At 34.6% G+C, this 27,958-nt stretch overlaps 1 protein-coding gene across 1 annotated transcript; it reads left to right on the forward strand.

Annotated features, from left to right (window-relative positions):
- LOC128546708 (3-keto-steroid reductase/17-beta-hydroxysteroid dehydrogenase 7-like) lies at positions 1–26,928 on the forward strand. Its single transcript, XM_053517970.1, has 8 exons — positions 1–152; positions 8,907–9,114; positions 14,230–14,345; positions 14,885–14,960; positions 18,840–18,944; positions 19,324–19,380; positions 20,304–20,402; positions 24,366–26,928. The coding sequence occupies exons 1-8, from the start codon at positions 115–117 to the stop codon at positions 24,519–24,521; spliced, it is 855 nt and encodes a 284-aa protein (XP_053373945.1). The 5' UTR covers positions 1–114; the 3' UTR covers positions 24,522–26,928.
- Positions 26,929–27,958: the final 1,030 nt, after the last annotated feature.

Genomic DNA, 27,958 nt, shown 5'->3' on the forward strand with positions numbered 1-27,958 from the left:
TCTAGGCACAATTTACGTTAACACCGTTGCGCGAACTGTCAAAAGTTATAAAATTGTTAAGAAGTTTAGACTAAAGTTTAGTGTGTGGTAGTGTGTTCATTTTTAAATTCAGTGATGGAAAAGAAGGTTGCTATTATCACTGGTGCAAATTCGTAAGTACGAGAAAAATAAAGTGTTATATTTGTTGTCAGTAAAATATTTTTGTGGCCTAAAATTGTGCTCATGTTGAGATTGAGAAACAAGTTTTTTTTTCTGAATTTTCAACATAAAATCAAAGAAGTATAAAATATATAGAATGGCAACTGGCTGTAATCTCGCGTGATCTTGTGTCAGAGCGTGAATCGGCGTTATCTTAGTCATAACAAACATCGGCGAGCGTCGAGTTACAATTTGTACCTTCAAAACTACATTTAAAATACATGTCGTGGGCTGAGCGCGAAACTATTGTAACTGTATATGAATAAAGAACAAGATACAATAGTTTCGCGCTTAGCCCTCGATGTTAGCATCTAAAACAAAATTAGTTTAATGTGAAATAATGTTAAGACACAAAATACACGTTTCTTACCATAAAAAATGTGTGGGCACACGGTGATAATTAATTTACTGATGAATAATTGTCTATGCATATAAAATGGCGCGTGGAAAACCAGGGGTGTAAAATTCCACTCGCCCGCTCGCATTGGCGAGTTAAAGTCTGAGTAGGACGAGTGGACCTCGCTGTATACTCGACCGATCGGGCGAGTGTTTTTTTTTACGTCCTTACTTTACCAAAATTCAGAAATTACAACTCCAAAACGTCAACAAACTTTGAGATGGTTCAGTCGCTACCTGGATTGACTGGAATTTACCCGCGGATCGTAAAGATATCAAAACGTCATGCCGGTAATTTTCCATTCCACAAGCACGTGCGACCTATCGTATTAAATATCTAATTTACATCGACACGTACACAAAAACCGTGCGAAGTGCATTCATTTTTTAACATGTTCGCTTCAAGTTTTCAACACCTCTTGAGAAATAATACTATTTGAATTCTATAATGATTTTAATAAGATATCGACAGAAATGTAGGCAAAATTCTATAAAAATGGTCGAATTTTCATATAATCATTTGTAAAAATTCAAACAGCGCGATCTTAGTTACTTATTTCTTTCTAAAAGTAAATAAATGATAAATACTCTGGGCATAAAATTCAGACTTTTGACCAGAAAGAACAAAAAACAGAATAAAAAAATCTTAAATAATGAAAAAGCGGCAGCAATTACAATACATGGAGTAAAACGATTTTTGGCAAACAGATTTCTGTAAGTGCGGCAGAATAGGTTACGTGACCTCGTGAACGTAAATAGAAATGCGATTTTAAAATAAAGCAATGTGATGTCATTGCGGTTTTTAATAAGTTTTAAATGAATCTTTGTACATGTATTTTTTTTACCAACAATTTAAAAGTTTTTTTTATTTTTGCCAATAATGTAAATTCCTTGAGGGCAAATAGGTCACAGAGGTAGATATCCACTATAGTAACTATCGTTTGAGACATTTACCTTTTATACGGGATATAGCACATTCGCTTTTGATAACAAATTAAAGAAAAACTTTTTATTGATTTCTATTTCTCAGCAATTTTAATAACCGATGCGGTACGATCAGACAGTGATGTGTCACATGGCGCGAAAACATGACGTAATGCCATGACAATCCCAAGCAAAAATACCGCTTTGATCTCCACTTCAGATGTCAAGTCTTTTAGCTCTTTGAGGGGGTGTAAATTGATCATGAAAACAAGGTCAATTACTTAGTTTATCAACTGAATAATTACCGATAATCTTTAACGTTTTGTTCCCACTCTTTCAACAAGGGGGGATATACGATGATTATTGTGTCCAATTTTTTAGACACTTTTCAAAATAAATATTTTTCGGGAAATAATACTATTGTACATAATACTCCTTTCATAAAGGTGACAGTATTAAAAGTGTCAATTATTAGGGCGAGTGGCTGTTCACTAAGGGCGAGTAGATATTACTGGCTACTAGTCCTGCAGGGCGAGTGGTGTGAAAATTTTTTTTACACCCCTGGAGAACGCGTCACTTCTGGTAAACGAGATCTCATTCAGTTGTCATGGGATGTTAGCGAGATTTGTTCTATATGCCTTTCAAGTTGCCGATCTATTTACTTTTATAGCTCTTTGATAAAATCTAAAAATAATCTATTTTAATTTATATTTATAAATTTAAAAAGGAAGTGTCTTAAAAATTTAAAACAGTTACATCTTCTTGAGGCAGATTAAAATATTTCAATGGTGTGTGTGATGATCAGCAAATCAGTCGTATTATATATTATTAAAATATGATTGTACAGCTGAAGGTATATTTGAATTTTCATTTGATGAATTGAATCATAAAAAACTTATTTGATGTTGTTAATATCAGAAGTAAGAAAACTATAAAAAGAAATATACTAGTTTTGTTCTTGTCAATAATTCAATAAAGAAGAATCATTTATATTTTGAGATCTGGAATTTGGAAATTGCTTTCAACAGCCAGTAAAATGGCTAAATCAGTTTTGCTAGGTAAAGGTAGATTTTATTGGCTGTCACTTTGTGAAACAATGAACATAAGCTCTGTAGAGCTTTTGAGTGACCCTATTTTAAAAACAGTTTCTAACCCCCAGCATTTTATTGATACCCTTTTTCAGCTGGGTCGACTGAGGCAATTGCGCTAACTTGCCCAAGGACACACTGCAATGGGAGTAGCCAGGAATCCAAACCTGGGGCCTTCACCTCAGTAGGAAAGCACATTAGCCCTTTCAACCAATTTGCTTCCCCTATAATCATGTATCACTGTAAATTAGTGTTATCGGTACATCAGATGCCTAGACATGTATGAATGCAAAGGAAGGATCTGAATCTGTACATTGAACAAAGTCCAATATTGTTGTTACAAAACATAATATCTAGCAAGACCATTCGTGTTCTAATCAGTCACAATCTCGGATCTGTTTCATTTTACAGATCTTTGATTAGATCCATTGTCTCATAATTTTTTAGAAGTCGACACTTTATTTTTGAGTTTATTCAAATTTTGGTCTTTCTGACAATTATGCCGGATACTGTTAAATCATTAATATTTGTTGGGGGCAAATTTTGGTTGATTTTGTGGCTGAGCCAGTCTATGAAATGTAATCCCAACAAACAAGTACATTTCCTATTCATTTTTTGGTCAAAAGTTGAAATTCATTTAATAGGGAGTCAGTGGCGCAGTGGTTAGCAGGTTGGACTACAACGCCAGTGATTTAGGTATAATTCCAAGTCATGGTTGATATCCTGATTAATGTTCATTGCTGGGTGATTTACTTAAACTTGTACTGTTTCCAGCAGTATTCACCTAGGATTTTTGTTGGGGAGGTTAATAAGACACTTGCTGTGGGCTTGGCTGGAAAAAGTTGTTCCATCCATTCCAGGTGGGGACGGCTGAAAATAACTTGCAACTATTCCAGGTGGGGACTTTCGTCGGCTTCCCGTGTTAAACAAGAAACTTTACCATTTGTCATATTCCCATGCAGGAGCAGCTGTTTTGGCTAAAACATGGTCACGAAATTTCATGCCCACGAAATTAAATGATTTGACAGTAAACACTGCATGTCTTTGAAAAGTCACAAGATAAAAGGTTATCTCTTTTAGTTTACATAAAACTGTATTACAAGCTTTCTTAATTCAATTGATTTAACTTTCAGTTGTTTGAACTTACTCAGGGTTGCCAGCAGTCTTGAAAAATCAGGGAAATTGGTTTCTTTTTCAAGGTCAGGGAATTGTCAGGGAATTTTAAAATTTGGTCAGTGAAAAATGAAAATCCTGGAAAGTCAGGGAAAAGTCAGGGAAAAACGATTTCAAAGCTCGAAGAAGTTAATCATTTTAAACTTTTGTGGCTATGGCAGTCTTCAAGCATTAAATTTAAGTAATTAAAAACAAAGTTTAATGATGTAATACTGTAACATGCATTTAATTTGTTTAAATCCCCCATTTTTCTTTAAACACTGATTTTGCTTGAAGACTGAAAGGCTTTGCAACCCTTGCCCCAGAGCTAACTAACATTTTTTTGTTATTTGTAGGAAAGTGACACATGAAGAGAGCCTACAACTAACATTATTCTAATACACATTTTTTGTTGTAGGTACTCCAGGTGTTTTCTGAACACTGTATATTAAGAGATCTTGGATTTTGAGAGTGATGCTTTGTCAATATGATTCCAATGGTCTTGCTATTAGTCATGGTGTTTTATTGTTTTTGCCTCTAGGAAACTGTATAATAACAGATCTTGGATTTCTGAGAATGATATTTTGCTAATACTAGCAGGGTTCCAATGGTCTTGTTATTAACCATACTTTATTGTTTTTACCATGAGGAAAGTGTACCTTAAAAGATGTTAGATTTTTGATAGTTACATGTCTTGCAAAAAGATGCTTGTTACATGTCTTGCAAAGATGCTTTTGATATGTATCTCTTAATAATTAGGTTTCACTGACCAATAGTCACAATTATGTTTCATTGACTTGACCACCAAACAGTCATACTAGAAAGAAAGCCATGTTTATTATCATAGTGTTTGATGTTTATGTTTAATATATTGGAAAATAAATACAAAACATTTGGAAAAAAATAATGGGAGGATTGGAAGGCTATAGGGGAGGTCAGGAGGCCGTTTAAATGTTTGGCGGTTTTGGTCAGTGAAAAACATGAATTGGTCAGGGAAAAATCAGGGAAAAGTCAGGGAATTTTATTCACCCAGAGTGCTGGCAACCCTGTTACTGCAAGTGAAATGATTTGATAACATTCACAAATATAGCGGGAAATGCCAATATGCTTGATTTATAAATGCAAAGCACTGGAATTACATTCTACATTGTAAGCACTGGTTCCACCACTATAGTGTTCAAATAATCAAATTGGAGTGTGGTTTGGAGTCTGCATAGCCAAGTTGTTAAGGTTCCAGAGGTTCCATTTTGAGTAAAGTTGATAAGATCACTGATTTTGAATCACTTGCCAGTCACTGCTTAGGGTTTGAAACCCAACTTAGAGTGTAAAATTCTTACATAAGAGGAAGTCTGGCTTACAGAATATTTGTGGTTCTACCTAGCTGCCCATTGGTGCACCTAGGGTCTTCTTCCAGCATCAAAAGCTGGGAAGTCACCATAAAACCTATAACTATGTCAATGTGATTTCAAACCCAGCAGAAACAAAACAAAATCAAATTGGTTACCAGTTTAGCATAATTATATTGATTAGATGCTTCCTTTATATTCAGTAATTCAGTAATATGCAGTATTTTGTAAAACAATTATATTTCTGTGTTTGTTTTTGTGTAAAAATGTCTTGATGACATGCAGTTATATGGTAGTGTTTTTATCTGACAACACATCTTACATAAATTTTGATATTTGTCAATTCAGCTGAATTGCTCATGGAGAACTTGAAATGTGAAAATTAAATTAAAATTAGATTTCATTGGCATGAAGACAGATTTTTACTTGTTTTCATCTGTTTTGTCTTTGATTTCTGACAAGTTTTATTAAAATTTATTATACTTTGTCAACTGCAGAAGTAAATTGTAGATTTTAACCTATCCCACAACTGAGTGTGATTATTCAGGTTTCTTATTAATCTTTCATAATGCAAAAAATGTATAAATTTAAATGTCAGAAGCATTAGACCTAAGTCTCTTAAATGAAGTAATAAATTTTTTAGTGTTAGGTCAATTCAGGTCAATACTGTGTAGATTATTAGGTTAGGTTATCTTCTTTATCAGTTAGTATGAGGTTTAAACTGTTCAATGATTGGCTAATTTCACTCGACTCACTGGGTCATTCAATGGTCCAATTTGTGGTACTGTTTATTATATTGATCTGCCGATTGATCATGCAGGTCATTATCTATATCATCAATTCCTTTTGTTTAGCAAAGTGATCTTCATTCTAAATATAGAGCTATTTGTTTAAGGATTTTTATTTGTAATCTGTATACATTAAAATCACAAATGGGATCGAACTGAAGTTTCACACACCTATTCCTGTTTACTGTGATCATCTGACATGCAAAGTACATTGTTACATAACTCAGTTAAAAAATTGTGTTTTTAGCTTGATTATTCAAAGGATAGTTGGATAGTCCTGGCAAGCTCTTCTATCATCCTGGCATTGGCGTTGGTGTCACACATTGGTTAAAGTTATATAGCTATCATTTAAAGGCATATTGCTATGAAACTTTTTTCTTTTTCTAGGTCATTTATCAACCTCAATGGGTCTAGTCCCATAACTCTGACATGTATTTTGGTCAGGTTATGCCCCCTTTTTGAAAATCCTGGACTAAGTTTTGTGTGCAAGTTACTATCACCAAAACTAATGCAGATATTGAATTGAAACATCACATGATGGAGTCATTTTGGTTATAAAACTAGGTGATAGCCTCAAGAGCCATAACTTAACATGTATTTTGCAAAATTATGTCCCCTTTTGGACTTAGAACTAATGCAAATACTGAATTGAAACTACATGTTTCTTCCAGTTTATATTATTATTTATTCTATACCTATTTTATCTATCCAATCGCGAACGTTCATTTGCAACACGTGACCGTACAATATATTACGGTATTTGGATGCACGTGCGTACAAAAATCCTGTATTTTCTGTATTTGGACGCACGCGCGTACAAAAAATTCTGTATTTTCTGTATTTGGACGGTTCAGCAGTCCCATGTTAAACATACGATAAAGCCCGAAACGCGTGAAAATGTTCCGAATGTAAATCGTAAGCGCTCTTATGCGTCTAATTTGAGGTTTTTTGTTTACAACACACAAAAACGATTCAAGGGATAACAATGCAATCTGATTTAGATATTAAAACGTTTTTTAATAATCAAAAACTTAAAAATACAGTAAAAAGGATCATCAGATGTTGGAATATTTGAAAAGTCGCTTAAAGAAGACATTCCGGACGAAACCTAGAAATTGCTATCAGCCCTGACTGTCTGAATAGCTACCTCAGCAGTTTTTATTTAACGGTTAAGAAACAAAATGGAGACGATTATGAATGGCAACGGACGGGCGGTCAGCATCCAAAACATGTCTACTCTATAATTCAGTTTTCGTCGGATCTTCACCAAACTTGCTGATAATGTTTGTGGGCATTACATCTCGGCAAGTTTCGATAACCAGCCAAATTGTACCAGCCACTCTTTGATTATTATAGTAAGATAAAATAGATATAGAATAAAAAGGTTATTTAACATTGTACTGTACAATACGAGATATATTTGGACTCGTACCCAGCTGAGAAAACCATATTGAACTCGCCTAGCGGCTCGTCCAATATGGTTTTCTCAGCTGGGTACTCGTCCAAATATATCTCCGTATTGTACAGAACAATGTTAAATAACCTAATAGTAAAACTAGGTCATAACATCAAGTTCCATAACTTTAACATGTATTTTGCAAAATTATGTCCCCTTTTGGACTTGACACCTCCTGGTTAAAGTTTTGCATGTAAGTTACTTTCTCCAAAACTAATGCAGATACTGGATTGAAACTCCTTTGATATTTCAATATTTAGGGTGATATTTCTGCTTCTGGGACAACAGTTCAGTCAAGCATTGGCTGTCTTATGGACAGCTCTTGTATTCAAATTTAATGCCAAAGTTTTTAGCTTGACTAGTCAAAGTTTGTGGATAGTTATCCTACTAAATTCAATAGTGGGACTTTAATATTGACTTAGAAATGTAGGTTTATGTTTTGGCATGCAAGTTGTTATCTTGCCAAAAAAAATTTTTGATCAGTGATAAAGTAGAAGTATTGCAAAAGACTTTTGTTTGGGACTTAAGAAATTGCCAAATAGTCTAGTGAAAGAAAGAATAGAAGGCGTGTTGCACGGAATACAGTGAAACTTCATGCACTTGTTCACTAGGATGATCTGGAAAGAAATATAAACACAGTATTTTTTCACCAAAGTTTTGCCCTTTTTCAAGTTACTGCTTTTGGTTTTATTTTTGCATGTTAAACTCATTTATCACATTCTACATCATAAGAATATTCTATTGACTCTTTCGGTTTAAGTTAGTTAGGTTGAAGGAAAACTTTCCCCCTTTCTTTACTCATTTATTGATTTGTTTTATTCTTTGAATATTTTTACTGACAGCCTTTTTTAACAGTTGAGTATCCTTTAAAGGCGTTTGTTGAAATTTGTACTCTCTTAAATTGATAAATCCTTTTTAAGATGTACAGTGCAACCTTTTTGGAGTGAACACTGTTTAGAACACTGAAATGCTTTTGTTGTACAGGGGCTGTTGTTGTTTTAGAGAGGATGATTTTCCGTGATGTTTATTTTCCATTTATTGAGGAAACTGGTCTCCTTGTAAAGAAATACATAACATGTAGTCTGCCTTTGTACTGAGGTATTTGCTTTCTTGAGATGTCGCTGCCAGAGGATATAGAGGATATTTGTTTGTTTCAGTGAAATGTCAATTTATTTCACAAGTGAAATAAAAATTTATTTTACTGAAACAAACAAATTTTCTTTTTATTTTATGTGTAAAACTACTTTTGTTGCGTTTTTTATTACAGTGTCGAAAATCACGGGAAAAAATCACCAGAAAGCATAACACAATGACGTCATTTTTAAAGACGTCATGTCATATGCTTTCCAGTATTCATTAGTTCAGTTACATTTGACTTTAATCTGGGTGGAGGATGGAACCAGTTTGGCAAAAAAAAGTGAAAAATTTAAAAATGGTAATCCACTGTTTCAAAACTGTGGAATACCACTTTTATTTCACTGAGAAAACTCTATAATTCTCTAAAAAACATAAAATAAATAATTATTGTGTATGTTATATTCTGTGGTTTTTGTTTCAGTGGTGTTGGCTTATCAGTGGCAGATCGTCTGCTTATGGCACATGAAGGAATACGTGTTTGTCTTGCGTGTCGCAACAAGGGTCGAGCTGAGAATGCGAGGGCAAGACTCCTGCAACGTCACTCCAGTGCAAATATATCAATTATTATAGTAGACACCAGCTCAGTGAGTCTGTTATCAGGGCTTCTGAGGAAATCAGGAAAAAATATAGTCTTTCTGCAATTTTAACCATACAAGTCTATTTATTGATCAAAAAATTTGTTTTATAGTTTTTCAATATATTTCATTTAGGTGTGCTAGAAATCGTCAATCCATAGGTATCCAGGGGTAGTAGTTGAAAGTTTCTGAACTTTTGGAGGCCTTTTGTATCTTTTGATTTCATGGCCAAATGTATTTTTGACAGAAAAACCCCTGAGTAAACTTTTACATGATTCCATTCATTTCTGCTTGTTGGTAATCTGTACAAAGTATTGCATTTCATCTTTATAACAAAAATACTTACACTTAAATATTTTGCAGAGCCCTATTATAATCTGTTTAAAAAGTATTGCATGTAATTGTTCTTATGTAATTTGTTTGAGTGCTGTCCTGAATGCATTTATTCTGTATTCAGACCCTATGTTTTGTTCATATGAGTTAATCTGAAGATATTTTATATAATCATGTCCTTTTTCTTCTCAAAAACAAAGGAGAAATCAGAGCTGAGACTGAATATTGCTGGGGAAAAAGAAAAGTTAATTTAAAAATTTTTTTTTTGAAAAAGACTGTAAAGTAGGCACCCTCTCTAGAATGCATGTTACAGATTCGGGGATATTTTCTTCTTTTAAATTGTATTTATATTTCAGTTTTACGGGCTTGTTTTTCTCTTGAATGCGGGTGTAATGAAGGTCCCCAGTATTAAGGGTAAAAAGTTTTAGTATTTCTCAAGGTGGTGAAAACCCTTCATGTAAAATAAAAATTTTTTTTAAAAAAATTTTCCCCTCTTTTTAGGGGCCTTTTTTGCGAGTTGTTTAGGTACTGATTCGAATCACTTGCCCTATAATTATGTTTTTGGTCCTTTGGGGCTTGAATTTATGTGAGGAACCCCATCCAGTGGCCCACGGAATTTTGATTTTTTACCAAGGCCTGTAGTGTGAATAAGCACGTACGTGCCCGGGGTTTCCCTACCAGCATGCTGGAAAGTCCCCATTGTTTAAATTTGTCGGTGCGACTTTTTTAAACCCCAACAAAATAAAAAAAACGCTGTCTTTTTCGGGGAGCTTTCTTCACTTTTTTACATTTCGTATGGTGAGGTTTTAAATGTAGGCCTGGTGGGTGCTTTGTATAAAAAGCGCCGGTTTTGAATGTGTTTGTCATGAAAAGGCAATATTAATTTTGTTAAAAAAATTTTAGATGAACACGTGTTAAAAATGTGCTACAATGTAAATAAAGCTGTCTGTGCTTTCGACAAAATTTGAAATTCCAGTAACTCATTGTAAAATGTTGTTGAAAATAGAAACCACAAAAAAAGTAGAGTCCCGAAACCACAAGAAATCTGTTGAAGAAAAACAAATCCGTTTTTTGAGTGTCATTGTTCATTGTTGTTGGGAGAGATATTTAGTGTTTTTAAACCCTTTTTGGTTTGAAAAACTTTTTTTCCCATGATAGTTAAGTCTTTTTTTCAATGTCATTGTTTTAGATTGTTTGATTTTAGTCTTTTACTTTTTTGTTTTGCCTTTTTTATTTAAGTAAAATTCAGCAGGTAAAATTTTTCTTTTAGAAAAATTAATCAGCATAGGTGCAAGCCTTTTTTTTCACATTTTAACTTAAAAGTAGCAAACAAAAATTCCTATCCTAATTTATATGATGCCTATTTTACATTATATTTGTGTAAGGAGTTGATTCTAGCCTGGATGGGGGGTTGAAACATATAGATGAAAGTTTCCCGAGGCTTCAAAAATTTTTGCTTTTTTAAAATTGTTTGGGGGTTTTGTTTGGGTAAACATAATAAATTAATCCTTGATAAATGTTTGTTTTTGTTTTCATATGCTTTTATTTATTTTTTTCGAGCCCGCTTGCGGGAAATGAAGAAATAGTTGTCCAAAAATTGTTCGGTGTTGGCGTGGTAAGTCCCTGCGTCCGTCCCGGGTTTGTTTGTCCGGCCAAAACTTTGACATGCTTTGGGGCATTTTGTTTATAGTTTTATGAATGTTTAAACCCCAGTGAGCGGGGTGTTGCGCAAACCCCGGTTTTTACCTCAAAGGTTTAAGGGCACCTTCGGCAAAGGTTAAAAATTTAAAATGACTGTCGGAGCTTTCTTTTCATGCATGGGGATTTTGATGTTATTGGCCAAATTTTTCACCTTTTGAGATGGAGTGTCATGCGCAAGAACCAGGTCCCTAGGTCAAAGGCCCAAGGCCACACTTAGAGGTCAAAGGTACAAGAATGACAACTTTGTCCGGAGCATTTCTTCTTCATGCATGGAGGGATTTTGATGTAACTTGGCACAAATGTTCCCCACCATGAGACGGGGGTGTCATGCACAAGAACCAGGTCCCTAGGTCTAAGGTCAAGATCACACTTAGAGGTCAAAAGTCAGATACAAGAATGACTTTGTCTGGAGCATTTTTTTAGCTCGACTATTCAAAAAATAAGTAGAGCTATCCAAACTCACCTTGGCGTCAGTGTCGGCGTTGGCGTCACACCTTTAAGTTTTTCGTACCAAGTTCCACATTTTGACAAAGTCTTTTGGATAAAGCTTTGAAACTTTCAACACTTTTTTCCCCAATCATCATGGCCAGTTATGGGCAAGAGACATAACTCCATCAAGGGATTTTGGCTGAATTATGGCCCTTTTGACTTAGAAATTCTGGGTTAAGTTTTTCGTACCGCTTCATTTTTTGACAAAGTTTTTTAGATAAAGCTTTGAAACTTTCAACACTTGTTTACCATCACCTTTCCAGTTATAGGCAAGAGACTAACTCCATAAAGGATTTTGGCTGAATTAGGGCCCTTTTGGATTTAGAAATGGGGGGTTAAAATTTTTCGAAACCATTCATTTTTTGACAAAGTTTTTGAGATAAAGCTTTGAACTTTCAACACTTTTTTACCAAAAGTTTATGGGGCAAGAGACAAAACTCCATAAGGATTTTGGCTGAATTATGGCCCTTTTTGACTTAGAAATCTGGGTTAATTTTTCGTACCAGTTCATATTTTTGAAAAGTTTTTTGAATAGGGCTTTGAAACTTTAACCCCTGTTTAAAAACATCACTGTGATGGGAAGAGAACATAACTCTGTCATTTTTTGGGGTGAATTATGGGCCCTTTTTGGACTTTGAAATTGGTTCTGTTTTATCAAGTCCATGTTTGTCAAAACTATTTGACATATGGCTTTTTAAACTTTTTAAAAACTTGTTTATCATTATGATTTCCATCTGTAGGCAAGGTACATAACATTTTGACTGAAAATTTGGCCCTTTTTGGGGCTTTGAAAATTGGCTCATATATTTTCCATTTAGTGCAAGACTTATCGAAATCAAAGTAAAACAGAACATTGTTTGTCTAATCTATTTATTTCTTTTGTCTGAATATCTGTGGAAATATTTTGACCCCATTCTTCAATCAATTCTTCGAATAGTCGAGCGCACTGTCATCAGACAGCTCTTGTTGATGCATAGAGGGATTTTGATGTAACTTGGCAAAATTGTTCATCATCATGCAATGGAGTGTCATGCCAAGATCCTAGAATTACTTCCCTTTGTTGTTACTATAAATAGCTTATATTTGTAACTTTTTTATTACTGGTCATAGGGAAAAATCAAGACCACTTTTCTGTAGTACAACATGCATGTTACATCCAATTTTCAGGTGTATTTTGACCTATCTCTACTGATGCGGATTTTTGTGTGGACTTAGAAGTTTTTAAAAAAAAATTTATATTTTTTTTATATTTTTGTTTTAGATTTACATTCCTTTGTTGTTACTTTAAATAACTTCTGTTGTAACTTTTTGCAATCTCTTTTTTATTTGGCATACATGTTTGCCTCAATGAGACAAGGAGTGTCATGTACAACTCCCAGTCCTTTTGACAGCTGGCGGGCTCGACATTTTGCACGTTGGCATCTAGTCTCTGTGTACTACTGACTCTAGGACCTAATGGGGGCCTCCTTGGCTGAGTGGTTAAGACTTAAAAATCACTTGCCCCTCACCAATGTGGGTTTGAGCCTCACTCAGGGCATTGAATTCTCATGTGATTCCTGCTGGCTTATTGAAGGTTGATGGTTCTACCCAGGTACCCGCTTGTGATGAAATAATGCACGGAGGGGCACCTGGGGTCTTCCTCCACCATCAAAGCTGGAAAGTGACCTATAATTGTGTCAATTCAGAGTTAAACCCAACAGAAAAAGAAAGAATTAAACATCAACAGTTGTTTCCATATTGATATTCAAATTTTGAAATGTGTGAGTGATATCACTCCAATGTGTGTTGTCATGTTCATTAACTGTGCACTTTTCAAATTTACTGAGGATAACAAACAAACTTAATATCGATTATTTAATGTCAGGGAGAGTAGATCCACATATAATGAGGTTATTAGATCTGAAAAATTGCTTTTGTTCTTTCATGAAATAATATTGCACTCCTTAAAGACGTGCAGTATTGTCACTGCTGGAATGGTGCTGAACTTGTGCATATTCTTGATACATATTTAATAACCTGTAACAACTTTAGAATTTTCTACTTGGTTTGCAGTAGAATTCAAACATTTGTTCTCTTATTCTCGTCAATCCGCAAACACATTGCCTTAATTTATGTTGGATTGTAATTTTTGGATTGAATGTATTTTGATGCCTGTTTAAATATAACTTCAGCTCCTCAGACTGTGCAATGATTGTGTGTTTATTTAAGCTTATCAATAGCCGTCACTGATAACCCATATGGGCGACTCCACTAGAAAACTGTTAGTAATTTTACTGGGAAGATAGCGGACGATACAGAGAACACTCAAATTCCAGAGTTTTCCTGGTTCTTTAGTGTGTAAAGCTCCTATATACAGGACTCTTATCCAAGTGGTTGTAATAATTTTTCATTGTAGAGGCGGGGGCTCAAACTCAATTACCCCTAGTTTTGTAGTCAGACATTGTTACCACTATTGCATTGCTCATGTGCAGCGATTGGTACTGGTTCCTATCTTAGTTTGGGTACTATCGCTTCTCACTGGTTAATTCAGAATTTAGTTTTGAACTTAACCAAAGGCAAGGGGGCATTAAGTGACTGTTCTCTTTTTGGTAATTGGGTCCAGGAAAAGTGAAAAAGAAACAAGACAGATTTTTTTGTTACATGTAGGTGAGAGAACTAGAAGATTATTTAGGAGGAACACAAACAACACAAATTATCTGGACATCTTCACAGAATGCTAATGCAGACGATTTCAGCTATACTAATATACAACACAGAAATGGGTACAGTATTTTAATTATTATTGGTATGAGCAATTAGAATTGTATGGATTTATACTTATGTTCAGATAATAATTTGAGATTGTTCTATTTGGTAAATTTTAGGTCCGAATGATCAAATAAGGACTGGCAATAAAGACACTGGACTATCAGATATTTAGGAAATATATCTCAAACAGTGATTTTGTCATTTATTTAAATCATTGTCTTCAGTTCAGATGCGAAGGAACTGTATCATGAGGACAGGGGTCCAGGTGAAGTAGTAACATGCTTCAGAATGACAATCAATTTATAGAAGAGAAAATCAGTGAGATGTATTATTTTGATTCTAACACGGTACCAAGGATCACTATCTTTGCATGGATGATATTTACATTGACTTAAGCTGAAAGCTGTTTAGTTTGCTTCCTGACAACCAGTCATTTTGCTTGAAATAGTGGCAGGCTGTACACCTGACTGTAAGAACTTATTGTGTTGCTGTGTGGTTTAAAATCCCTACAAACAACTAAATGCACAGATAAACAATATTTTCTTATCTACAGGAAAGAACCGTATGCATCCTCTAAGTATGCTACAGATGTTGTCAGTGTGGCTCTCAATGACAGGCTTAACAAAAAGGTAATTTTTCACTCCATAAAAGATATTTCATTCTTACACTGGAACAAACATAATTTACATCTATGTATTTTCTCTACAGTGTCATCCTGTCGTTTTTAGCTCCACTATTCGGAGAATAGGGGGGCTATACTATTCGCCCCGGCGTCGGCGTGACCCTTCTTGGTTAAAGTTTTTCAGCAACCTTTGTTTTTCTGTCATATCTTTTCTACTATTGCTTATATCTTACTGTAACTTCACAAAAACATTGTCCAGTATACAAACAATGTATGTGTAGGGGCTGAGTCCATTATACATAAGGTCAAGGTCACCAAGCTGTTATACTTAGGTTATTTTTAAGGTTAAATTTTTTCGGCAACCTTTGTTTTTTCTGTCATGTCTTTGTTAATATTGCTTATATCTTACTGTAACTTCACATAAACATTGTCCAGTATACAAACAAAGTATGTGTAGGGGCTGAGCCCATTATACCCAAGGTCAAGGTCACCAAGGTGTTACACTTAGGTTATTTTTAAGGTTAAAGTTTTTCGGCAAACTTTGTTTTTCTGTCATATCTTTATTACTATTGCTTATATCTTACTGTAACTTCACATAATAAACATTTTCCAGCATACAAACAAAGTATGTGCAGGGGCTGGGCCCATTATACTCTAGGTCAAGGTCACCAAGGAGTTATAGTTAGGTTATTTTTAAGGTTAAAGTTTTTTGGCAACCTTTGTTTTTCTGTCATATCTTTTTTACTATTGCTTATATCTTACTGTAACTTCACATAAACATTGTCCAGTATATAAACAAAGTATGGCTGGGCCCATTATACCCAAGGTCAAGGTCACCAAGGTATTATACTTAGGTTATTTTTAAGGTTAAAGTTTTTCGGCAACCTTTGTTTTTCTGTCATATCTTTATTGTACCCCCCGACAACAAAGTTGTAAGGGGGGATATACTGGTTTCAGGTTGTCTGTCTGTCTGTCTGTCCATAGACACAATCTTGTGCGCACCATCTCTCCTCATCCCCTTGACACAATTTAATGAAACTTCACACAAGTGATCAGTAACAACAGTAGTTGTGCATGGGGCATGTTAGGTTCTTTCAGGAAAAAAAATTGCAGAGTTATGGGACTTTGTTTTTTGTTACTATACTATATACATAGACACAATCTTGTGCGCACCATCTCTCCTCATCCACCTGACACAATTTAATGAAAGTTCACACAAGTGATCAGTAACAACAGTAGTTGTGCATGGGGCATGTTAGGTTCTTTCAGAAAAAAAATTTGCAGAGTTACGGGACTTTGTTTTTTGTTACTAAACTATATATATATAGACACAATCTTGTGCGCACCATCTCTCCTCATCCCCTTGACACAATTTAATGAAAGTTCACACAAGTGATCAGTAACAACAGTAGTTGTGCACGGGGCATGTTAGGTTCTTTCAGAAAAAAAATTTGCAGAGTTACGGGACTTTGTTTTTTGTTACTAAACTATATACATATAGACACAATCTTGTGCGCACCATCTCTCCTCATCCCCTTGACACAATTTAATGAAACTTCACACAAGTGATCAGTAACAACAGTAGTTGTGCATGGTGCATGTTAGGTTCTTTCAACGACAAAAATTGCAGAGTTATGGGACTTTGTTTCTCTTTAACATACTATATACATACTGTCTGCATATGCAGTCTTGTGCACGCCTAATCTTCCGAACCCTTGCACACAATTTAATGAAACTTCACACAAGTGATCAGTACCAACCCTAGTTGTGCATGGTGCATGTTACGTTCTTTTAGATAAATATTCTGCATAGTTATGGGACTTTGTTTTTTGTTACTATACTGTATACATACAGTCTATATACATACAGTCCACATAATTATGCAGTGTTGTGTGCGTCAAATTGCAATGTACTGTGTCAGTGCATGCGGGGGGTACATTCATCACCTTTAGTGATAGCTCTAGTTACTTTTGCTTTTATCATACTGTAAGTTCACATAAACATTGTCCAGCATACAAACAAAGTATGTGCAGTGGCTGGGCCCATTATACCCAAGGTCAAGGTCACCAAGAAGTTATACTTGGAATTATTTTCATGTTAAATTATTTCGAAAGCTTCTTTTATAGACATATCTTTTGTACTTTAAAAGATAATGACTTGAAATTAAAAGTATTTGTTTATAATCATCTGCATGTGTGGCTACTTACCCCATAACTCTAATTGTGTTTTTGACAGAATTATGCCCCTTTTGTACTAAAACTTTATTTGCAATCTTCGTTTTCTGGATATTACTTTAATGCAATATAAGATAAAGACTTGAAACTTAAAATGTATCTTTATCATCATCATCTGCATGTGTGGTAACAATCCCCATAACTCTGATTTGTACTTTTGACTGAATTATGCCCCTTTTATACTTAAGTTTTTTACAAACTTTGTTTTCTGGACATAACTTTGGTACTATATAAGATAATGACTTGAAACTCAAAATATATCTTTATCATCATCATCTGCATGTGTTGTAACAATCCTAATGACTCAAATTTGTGTATTTGATGGAATTATGCCTCTTGGTGTATAAGTTCCTCTCCCTGTCTAGGTCAAATTGGGGCACTGTTTTAGGGGACTCTTAGCTAAAAGTGGAAAAAAACCTTTTTTCCTGAACAGCTTAATGGATTTTCATCAAACTTGGTATGTAGCATAATTATAAGGTCCTCTCCCAAATTTGATCAAATGGGGAAGCTTGCCTGCTTTTAGAGGAAAACAGAAAAATGTGCAAATGACTTCTTCCAGTGAACTGTTTGCTGAATCTTCATGAAACTTGATCTGTAACATCATTGTAAGATCCTATCCAAAATTTGTTCAGACAATGTCACTAGTTTATTCCAGATGCAGTTCATTCATAATTCACCGAGTCGTACATTTATTAAAGGTCAAACAGTCGTGGTCAGGCAATTGACTGAGGGCTGCAGTGGCCCTTTTGTTTATACTTACCAAAGATGTTACCATTCATTATGTGCCATACATATATGCAAGGTCAAATAGTTATAATCAGGCGAGTGTGTTTTGGCCACTATGACGTCTTCTTAATGCTTTCAACATGGACAAACTGTAGGTCGAAGATATAAACAAAATAAAGGATACTCTGTCACTGTATGTATTCAGTTGAACTGTTCACATGTGTTGGACATAGGTTTTGAGAGCCACGGATGCTTACTTGTCCATACAGTTAAAAGTTGTTTTTAGCTCGACTATTCGAAGAATAAGGGAGCTATCCTACTCGCCCCGGCGTTAGCGTGAGCGTCACACAAATGTTAAAGTTTGCATACCACCCCAAATATTTTCAAAGTCCATTGAGATATTGCTTTCATATTTTGCATACCTGTTTACCATCATGACCCCAGTCTGTAAAAAGGAGGAGGCAACTCTATCAAGCATTTTGACTGAATTATGGCCCCTTTTCGACTTAGAATAAGTGTTAAAGTTTGCATACCACCCCAAATATTTTCAAAGTCCATTGACATATTGCTTTCATATTTTGCATAATTGTTTACCATCATGACCCCAGTCTATAAAAAGGAGGAGGCAACTCTATCAAGCATTTTGACTGAATTATGGCCCCTTTTCGACTTAGAGTATGCTTATTGTAATGTTAAAGTTTTACTCATTGCTTATATTATACTATCAAGCACTGAGAATAGTTGAGTGCGCTGTCCACTGACAGCTCTTGTTTATTGTCGTGATTACCAGAAAACTTCTTGGCAACATAACATTTTATTCACTACTTTTAGAGCATTTAAATGCAGCCATTTACATTTTCCTTTTAAAACAGGAAATATACTTTGGTGTCAACCTATGTCTAAGTGTTTCAGTTTTATTTTTACAGGGAGTATATTCTGTGTCGACCTGTCCTGGCCTGGTGATGTCTAACATGACATTTGGTATACTACCTTCATGGTTTTGGTTTCTGGTTATGCCTTTCTTATTCTTTGTAAGTACAAACACATTTTCAAAGTTTAAATTATTACATTCACAAAATACAGAAATTATTTAAACACATAATACAGCAAGTTTTATTCAAGGTTGTCCCTGCTTTTATGTAAACAGCAAGAAGAGGGTTACATAGTAGAGCGCATTGATGCTCTCCAGGAAGTTTCAAGTTCACCAATGGTTTAAACAGAGATTTGGAAGCACAATTTTTGTTATTTAAAGTACTTAAATGGTGAAATTCTGACACAGCCATTGAGAACAATGTATAATTCATGTTTAGTTCATCCAAACTTTTAAATTCTAGAAAAAAAAGTGTTACATAAATATCTAGTAGTGTTAAGTGAAAAGTAAATGACTGATGTTGAGGTGGCATATTTCAGATGCGGTTGTTTGTGACATCACTGACATGTAATGCCTACAATGCTGCAGAAGCCTTAGTAAGTTTTATTCTATTTTATTTATAAAGTATAAACCATAAGTTTGCAAACTCTCCACATTTTAATTATGTGTAGAAGTTGCCTCTAGTTTGCACTGATCAGATTCAGTTCATGTACACCAGAGGGATTAACTGAGATCTTGATAAGTAATGGTATTAAATCATATATTAGATAAAAAAAACATGCCTGTAGCTTATGTGTTTGAAGTCATTTTCTCTTCATGTCTGATTCATGTGAGGAAGTTGTTAGTTATTTACTGAGAACACCAGGCAGACATTTCATCAGAATTGTGGTCCTTTCTATACTTAAAAAATTGGAATTTCTTGGATAAGATTTTTGTTAAGGTCCAGCTTTCTTGAATACTAGCAGAGCTATAGCTGTGCATCTTTGTACACTTGTATATTATCTTCAGATTAGTAAGTAGGTCAAGGATTTTGTCAAAATTGTGATCCTCTTTAATGTAGAAAATTTGTATTTTTAGTTACTTTTTTGTTGAGGTCTATGTTTCTTTAAAAAGCTCTTCATCAATAGATAAGTAAGAAGGCCAAGAACCATAACTCTTTTCCTGCATATCACCTTTTGTTAAGTATGTCAGATGATGAGTGTTGGCACCCACAGAGGATGCTTTTGATAACTGATGTGATATTCTGACATAAAAATTTATTTGTGACTTGGCTGTCTATTATCAATATTCTTCATTCGGCATCTCAGTTATTCTTTTGTTTATTACAAGATGTTGGAGATAAAACAGTTGAATAGTGCGACCAAAGTTCCTTTCTCAGAGGTTCATTGCCCAATTCCCTCAAGGTGAAGGAAATGTCCTGAATGAAAACTTCATGGTTATTTAGTCACTTCTGCTTGAATCAGCTTGTGTTTGTACAGTAGTTTATTATTTGTTGAACATCTTGTGTGAATTATTTCAGATTTGGATATCAAAGCAGAGATGTGAAAGTTTAAATTCCAGAATCAAATATTGCAGTCACTGTTCTATATTTGGTAAACCCTATGTTGCTGAAGAAAAGGTAAATTACTGTAAAATTAGAAATATTTGCAGAGCATTCATTTTTGCTTACATAGCCTTTTTAGCTTAACAATACGAAATATGGAGAGCTGTCCTACTTGACCTGGCTCTGGCATTCGCGTCGGTGTCCTAGGTTAAAATTTTGATGCACTTTCTCTTTATCTCTGTAATTACTTGATGGATTTGTTTTAAACTTAAAATAGTTATTCCTCATCATCATCCACATCATATGGCACAAGGGCCATAACTCTCATACCCATATTTTATGAATTTTCCCCCTTTTACTTAGAATTTCAGGTTAAAGTTATGATGCACTTTAACTCCATCTCAGTTATTACTAAATGGATTTGATTCAAACTTTAAATAGTTATTCCACATCATCACCCACAGCATAAGACGCAAGATTCCTAACTAAAGCAGCTATTGTTCATGAATTATGCCCCCTGCCCCCTTTTACTTAGAATTTAAGGTAAATTTTGATACGTTTTCACTATATTTCTGTTATTACAGACAGGATTTGATTCAAATTTAAAATGGTTGATCCACGTCATCACTCACATGATATGATACAAGGGGCATACCTCCTGCACCAATATTTCATTAATTATATCCGGTTTTTACTTGGAAGTTCTGGTTAAAGTTTTGGTGCAGTTTCACTTTATCTCTGTTATTACTAAATGGATTTGATCAAAACTTAAAATAGTTGTTCCACCTATCACCCGCATCATACATCACAAGGTCTATAACTCTGGCACCTATTTCTTATGAATTATGTCCCCCTTTTACTTAGAATTCAAGATTAATTTTGGTGCATTTTCACTATATCTCAGTTATTACTAAATGGATTTGATTAAAACTTAAAATAGTTGTTCAACCTTATCACCCACATCATACGTCACAAGGTCTATGACTCTGGCACCTATTTTTCATGAATTATGCCCCCCTTTTACTTAGAATTCAAGGTTAATTTTGGTGCATTTTCACTATATCTCTGTTATTTACAGAGAGGATTTGATTCAAACTCAAAAAAGTTGTTCAGCATCATCATTCACGTCGTATGACACAAGTACCATAACTATGGTACACTAATATTTCATGAAATATCTCCCCTTTTTACTAAGAATTTCAGGTTAAAATTTTGGTGCACTTTCATTCTATCTCAGTTATTATGTTTCCCACCACACAGTGGTGTGGGAGACATATTGATTTACTCCTGTCATTGTGTGTATCTGTCTGTCTGTCTGTCTTTCACAAAGCTTGTCTGCACTCTAACTCGAATATTTCTCATCTGATCTTCACCAAACTTGAACAAAATGTCCTCGGCCAAGTTCGATAACTAGCCAAATCGGCCAAGGAACTTTAGAATTATGGCCTTTGAATTACCGAAAAATGCTCAGATTTTAGGCACATTCCTGGTAGTATAGGGGTCCTTTTGCTCCAGGAATGTGCATGCGCTCTGAGTAGTATAGGAGTCCTTTTGGCTCCAGGAATGTGCATGCGCTCTTAGTAAAACAGTATACAAAGACAGACTTACTATTCAGATGATTAGGCAGTTGTGGGAGACATGCGCTTTTCTCAAAAGTACCTCTAGTTACTAACTTGATTTGATTCAAACTTAAAGTAGTTGTTCCACATCATCATACACATCATATGACACAAGGTGCATCACTCTTGCACCAATATTTCATGAATTATGCCCCCTTTTTGCTTAGAACTATACTTATTTAATGTTTTGATACACTTTATCTATCTCTCTTATTACCTACTGCTTTTGACACAGACTCAAGCTATTGTCCAATATTTTCATCCACATTGGAGACTTTAAACACTCCAGTGACAACTCCAGCTTCCTCAGATGTACCCAGTTTCACTGTCCCGCATCAAAATAGTCAAGCATGCTGTCTCCTGTGACAGCTCTTGTTATACCCCCTTCTGAAAGATGGGACGAATTATGGGAATGCCCTTGGCAGGAGAGCGGTGTCCACAAACTTTGTCCTCAGCATTTCTTCTTCATGTGTGGAGGGATTTGATGCAACTTTGCACAAATGTTCATCATCATGAGACAGAGTGTCGTGCGCAGTAACCAGGTCCCTAGGTCTGAGGTCAAGGTCACACTTAGAAGGTCAGATACAAGAATGACTGTCCGGAGCACTTCTTCTTCATGCATGGAGGGATTTTGATGTAATGTTGCACAAATGTTCACCACCATAAGAGGGAGCCTCTTGCGCAAGAACCAGGTCCCTAGGTCTAAGGTCAAGGTCACAGAGGTCAAATATTAGAATAAAATTTTCTTGTGTGGTCTTTTAGTGGATTGATGAATGCTTCTGCCTATTGTCACCAAACTTTACTGCAGGTTGCCCATGACACTCATTTTAGGCCTGATATTTGAATCATATGTGCAGTTCTGTAACAATAACTTTTCTTCGTATAAGCTTTCGACGGGTGTATATTTTGTGACTATGGGACCCTTGTTGATATTTTGATTATATCCCAAAATACTGTCTTACAAAAACTAATTTCAGTTACATTTAAAGTTGTGTGTCCTCCAGGCTTATATGAAATGTTTTGAATTTTATAAAATGCTTCCACTTTTAGTAAGTATTTGCAATAGTATTAAAATATATACCGCTTGCAAATTTGTGCACATTAGGAACTTCTTACCTGTAAAAACATTTTTAGTCAATACAATATAAAAAACGCTCAAAAGCATAAGACACACAATTGAAATTTGATGTTAAAAAGAAATTTAGAAGGGATATATTAAAGACGTCAAAGTATTCAATATCAAATTACAGGAAATTTTGATGTGGAGGCATGTCCCTGTAAGGCTTTTGTTATACGCCCAAAGGGACATATTATGTTTTATCCCCGGTGTCCGTCTGGTCGTCCGTTAAAAATTTTGTTTCGACTCTGTAACTCTTAAACCCCTTGAAGGATTTCAGAGAAACTTTACACAAATGTTCACCACACCGAGACAACGTGCAGAGGGCATGTTTTGGATGTCTCAGTTCAAGGTCAAGGTCACAATTAGGGGTTAAAGGTCATATCAGTTTGTTTTGTGTCCGCTCTGTAACTCTTGAACTGCTTGAAGGATTTCAAGGAAACTTGGCACAAATGTTCACCACACCGAGATGACATTCAGAGCACATGTTTTGGATGACTCGCTTCAAGGTCAAGGTCACAGGGGTCAAAGGTCATACATATGTATGACTTTGCTTTGTGTATATTGCTCTGCATTGCAATGCTCTTGTTTTTATTTGGCAGAGCCCTTTTTTGTTCACTTACAAAATTTTGCATTACTTATGTTACTATAAATAGCTTGTTTTGAAACTTTTTCGTTACTGGCTGTAGGGAAAAACCGAGACCACTTTTCTGTGGTCCAACCTGATACCTCCAATTTTTAGGTGTATTTTGACATACCTGTACCTGGTAAAGATTTTTTTGTTGACTTAGAAAGAATTTTTTTTTGGAATTTCTTCCCTTTGTTGTTCCAGTCCTTTGGGCTTCAACAGTCAAGTTCTTTAAATTTTGCTCCCATCCTCTGATGTAACCCTTCGGGCGTATATTGCCCCGTTTGGCGGAGCTCTTGTTTTTAATGAGACCGTCACACAAAACTATTGTGTAGTATACTTTATTTACACAACGAACTGGTATTTAAAATTCTGTGCTAAGGTTTAAAGTAATGTAAACAATGTAAATAGATGTCACAAGGTATGTTTTGTTGTTCAGTACTAAGAAAAGAATGTAATATAGGTACTAGCAATTGGGTTAGGTTTGAAAGGGCATAAAAGTGAATGAAAAGAAAATGGTGGAAAAGTGAGAGAAGTTCAGATTTCTTTTACAAAGACAGTTTCTTAAAAGAAATTTTGCTTAAATACAGAGAAATGGGCTAATATTTATTGAAAGTGAATTCCTTAAAAGTTTTTAGCATGTTTTTCAATTCATATTTTCAATAATATTTTAGCTCAATATCAGTGAAAAAGATGCAGATAACTTATACAACCAAATGGAGGGATTGTATCAAGGTTTCAAGTCAAAGTACAGAAATGGCACCAGTAGAACAGCTAAAGACAGTGTCTCAAATGGTTTACAGAATGGGATGCAGAATGGATTCCACTGATGCTGAAGAAATCCTTTTTGTCACATTTGTGTACAGTCTCCAACACAGTGATCTTCCTTGACTCGGCCACCTTAAAAAATTGATTCAGTGGCAGTGACTGATATACTGTAAAGGAAGGGTTTTGAGCTGAATTCAGAAATATTTGTAGACTTTACACTAAAATATTGACTTATTTATTTATGTAGAATAATTACTCTTTGTTAAGTTTATATCTGTGTTGTTAGAAATTTTATTTTTTAAAAGATGCCTCTTGGTATAAAGATATTGACATGAGATTTTTTTCTCAGATCCTTTTTAAGTGTGTATACAAAAAATGTTTCATAATTTGATAAGGTATAAAGTGTCTGAGACTTTAAATATGTAAGCATTTAACATTTGCTTTTTGTTTTCTCTTCTTTTGTTATTCCCAATCAATGTTAGATATACATGTTAGATAAAACTTTGAGCAAAGAAAACATTCAAAGATATCACCCAAATTAAACAGAAAGCTTTAATTTATGATATAGGTGATGATGATCTTCAGAAAATAGAATGTGTTGTAAAAGTTGTAATGTTCTTCACATAACATAGAAATTTTTACATTTGTTTTTATTGATCTTTCATTATTCAGCAGGCTGGATTGATTACATACAGTCTGTTGGTTATAACCATCAGTTAGGAAGCTGAGAATAGATAAACTGTATGCCTAAATCACAGTGTGATGAACGCTATGATAGTAGCTTTGTGTTACTTTATGTGTGAACTAACCATATGTTTTACATTTTCTTTTAAAGGCTTATGTTTGATTTTTATGCAGTATTTAAAATCAAAATTTTACTACGTAAATATAATAACTGGACAATTAAATATAGTCTTTAGGACTGAAGTTTGTTATTAGATAACAGTACAGATTAGAGAGCAATTGAGAGGACACATTCTTTTTTTATTTATAATTTTACCCCCAGCCAGAGAAAATCCAAGCCTGATAAAATATAGATTAAATTAATGCTAGCACATAACAGAAATAGTTATAACATAAATGCTTATTATTTGCTATTAAAATTTAACAATCACTGTATATTGCTTGACTCGTTACTAGAACTAAGAAGAAAAGAACATCATACCGGTACAAACAGTAATTGTACACTGACCAGAAAAACTTTAAACAATAATTGAGAACTTATTGCATAAACAATATTTTACAGTCTTTGCAGTCAACTTTGTGTAAAATTAAAGTATATCATCTTCTTCAAATTTGGATTTTCTAAGGCAAAGAGTAATATATATATATAATAGGGTTATTATAACAGTAGCTTGATCTGGGATGCAGTATTCGGCTCCAGTGGATTTTGCCAGATCAGATCTCACGAGGCGCGCAAGCGCAGAGTGTGATCCAACCTTGCCAAATCCACAAGAGCCGAATACAAAGTTCCAGATCCAGCTACTGTTATAATGACCCTTTTATTATATACCTTTACCATTTTGATTCTTGTTTTGTTCTTGAACGAACTCTTCAATGTTTATTGATATTAAATGGAACTTAGTGAAGTTTTTATGTGCACTATTTATAGAAATGTGTCCTGTCAAGCATATTGATGAAAATAGTCCGGCAGCATACAATACGGAATTTAAAAGGTACAATGCGGAATTTTTTTTTTTATGACTGTTCATATTTTATTGTAAAATACAAGCCTATTTTTTACAGAATTGATATAGGTATATAATAAATAAATATATATATATAGAGAGAGAGAGAGAGAGAGAGAGAGAGAGAGAGAGATGGTACCAGTCTATATCGTTTAGGACTGGTTTTTCTGTATTTACAAGTGTTTTATTATGCCACCCTTCGAAGGGGTATATTGTTTTGCAGATGTTTTTTATGTAGAATAAGTGCAAGATTTCCATCGTTTTTGAAGCATTACAGCTAGAAGAGGTAATATATAGCTTTACATACATGTGTTTTGCACCTGTATCAATTTCAGTGCCTTTATTTTGTTGCACAGTAAACGTTAATGTTATATCCGAAAAATGTTGCATGACTAAACATGTCTATGTGATATAAATTTTAGTATTTTACTTAAACATTTAGGACTATTTGTTGAAACATTGTTTCAAATATTTTATAAATTTACGCGTTTTAAGTGCTTCCACTTTGTTGTAGAATTGTATTATCAGGGATATAGTTAAGATTTAGAGTGACTTTAGTCAAAGGTTATAAAGCTGAGTTCACTATAAACAATCCAGCATTTGATTGGTTAATTTTGTGCACAATCATAAAACTGACCAATAACAAAGTTGCTTTCTGAGTGTCTTCATACACAGTTTTATAACCGTGGATCCTGTTTTATATCTGCTCGAACTGCAAGATCAAAAATATAATTGTGATTTTACTGCTTGTTATTTTAATAAAATATATATGAATGTTGAACTGTTCAGTTTTTCTGTGTACATAGCTCTGGCCTTAAGTGAAGTTAAGTTTAAGTGAAAATTTTCATACTATGGAAGATCCCATTTAATGCTGTAAGGTTTATCATAATGTAGAGAAATGTTGATACTGGAAAAAAAAGACTGATGAAGAAATGAAATGTTAAACTGGTGAAAAACACCATTTTCTGATAGATGAAAGACGCATAACCCTTTGATCACCTGGTTCGTTTTGGCACATAATCTATACACATTCTTGTCGTAATATTAAAAGTGGCAAAGGAATGAATGGCTTGTGTGTTAACATTGTGAAATACAGCATTTTTGATAAATCTGGAAACTACTACTACAATCAGGTCCATGGTAAAAACCGGCCGATACCTCAAGGTTCTAAACATTCTTCTTGAACATAGTACTGGTGTAGAAATAAAGGTGCTAGCATATAAAAATAGTTACAATTGGCTTTTTAGCTCACCTGAGCACAAAGTGCTCGGGGTGAGCTATTGTGATCGCTCACCGTCGGGTTGACGTCCACATTTTCCCTTTTTAAACAACATTCCCCCTAAACAGCTAGGAAAAATTTATCCAAACTTCACAGGAATGCTCTAAAAAAAATTGTTCAAAAATTAAATTTCATGCAAAACTCTGGTTGCCATGCAACCGAAGGGAAAAAATTTCAAAAATTTCCTTTCAAAAACCAAAGCCATGGGGCTTAATTTTTGGTGTGAAGCTTGCCTAGTGGACCTCTGCCGTTTGTTCAAATCATGCCCCGGGGGGTAAAAATTTGCCCCCGCCCCAGGGGTACTTGATTTTAATAGGAAAATCTTAAAAAATCTTTCAAAAAAACCAAAAGCCTGGGTTTAAATATTTGCATGTAGCATTGCTAGGGGGACTCTAAAAAATTTATTCAAATCATGACCCGGGGTCAAACTTGCCCCCGCCCCAGGGTCCCCGATTTTCATAGTTTCTATGGAAAATCTTAAAAAAAATTTTTAAAAAAAAACCCAAAAAGGCATTGAGCTTAGATTTTGACA

The sequence above is a fragment of the Mercenaria mercenaria genome, chromosome 11 (assembly GCF_021730395.1).
Source record: "Mercenaria mercenaria strain notata chromosome 11, MADL_Memer_1, whole genome shotgun sequence".
In the NCBI taxonomy this organism is placed as follows: Eukaryota; Metazoa; Mollusca; class Bivalvia; order Venerida; family Veneridae; genus Mercenaria; species Mercenaria mercenaria.

Coding starts and splice junctions, on each gene's coding strand:
- LOC128546708 (XM_053517970.1), top strand. CDS start 115: ATGGAAAAGAAGGTTGCTATTATCACTGGTGCAAATTC. Junction 153..8,906: donor ATTATCACTGGTGCAAATTC/GTAAGTACGAGA, acceptor TTTTTGTTTCAG/TGGTGTTGGCTTATCAGTGG. Junction 18,945..19,323: donor TTATGCCTTTCTTATTCTTT/GTAAGTACAAAC, acceptor GGCATATTTCAG/ATGCGGTTGTTTGTGACATC.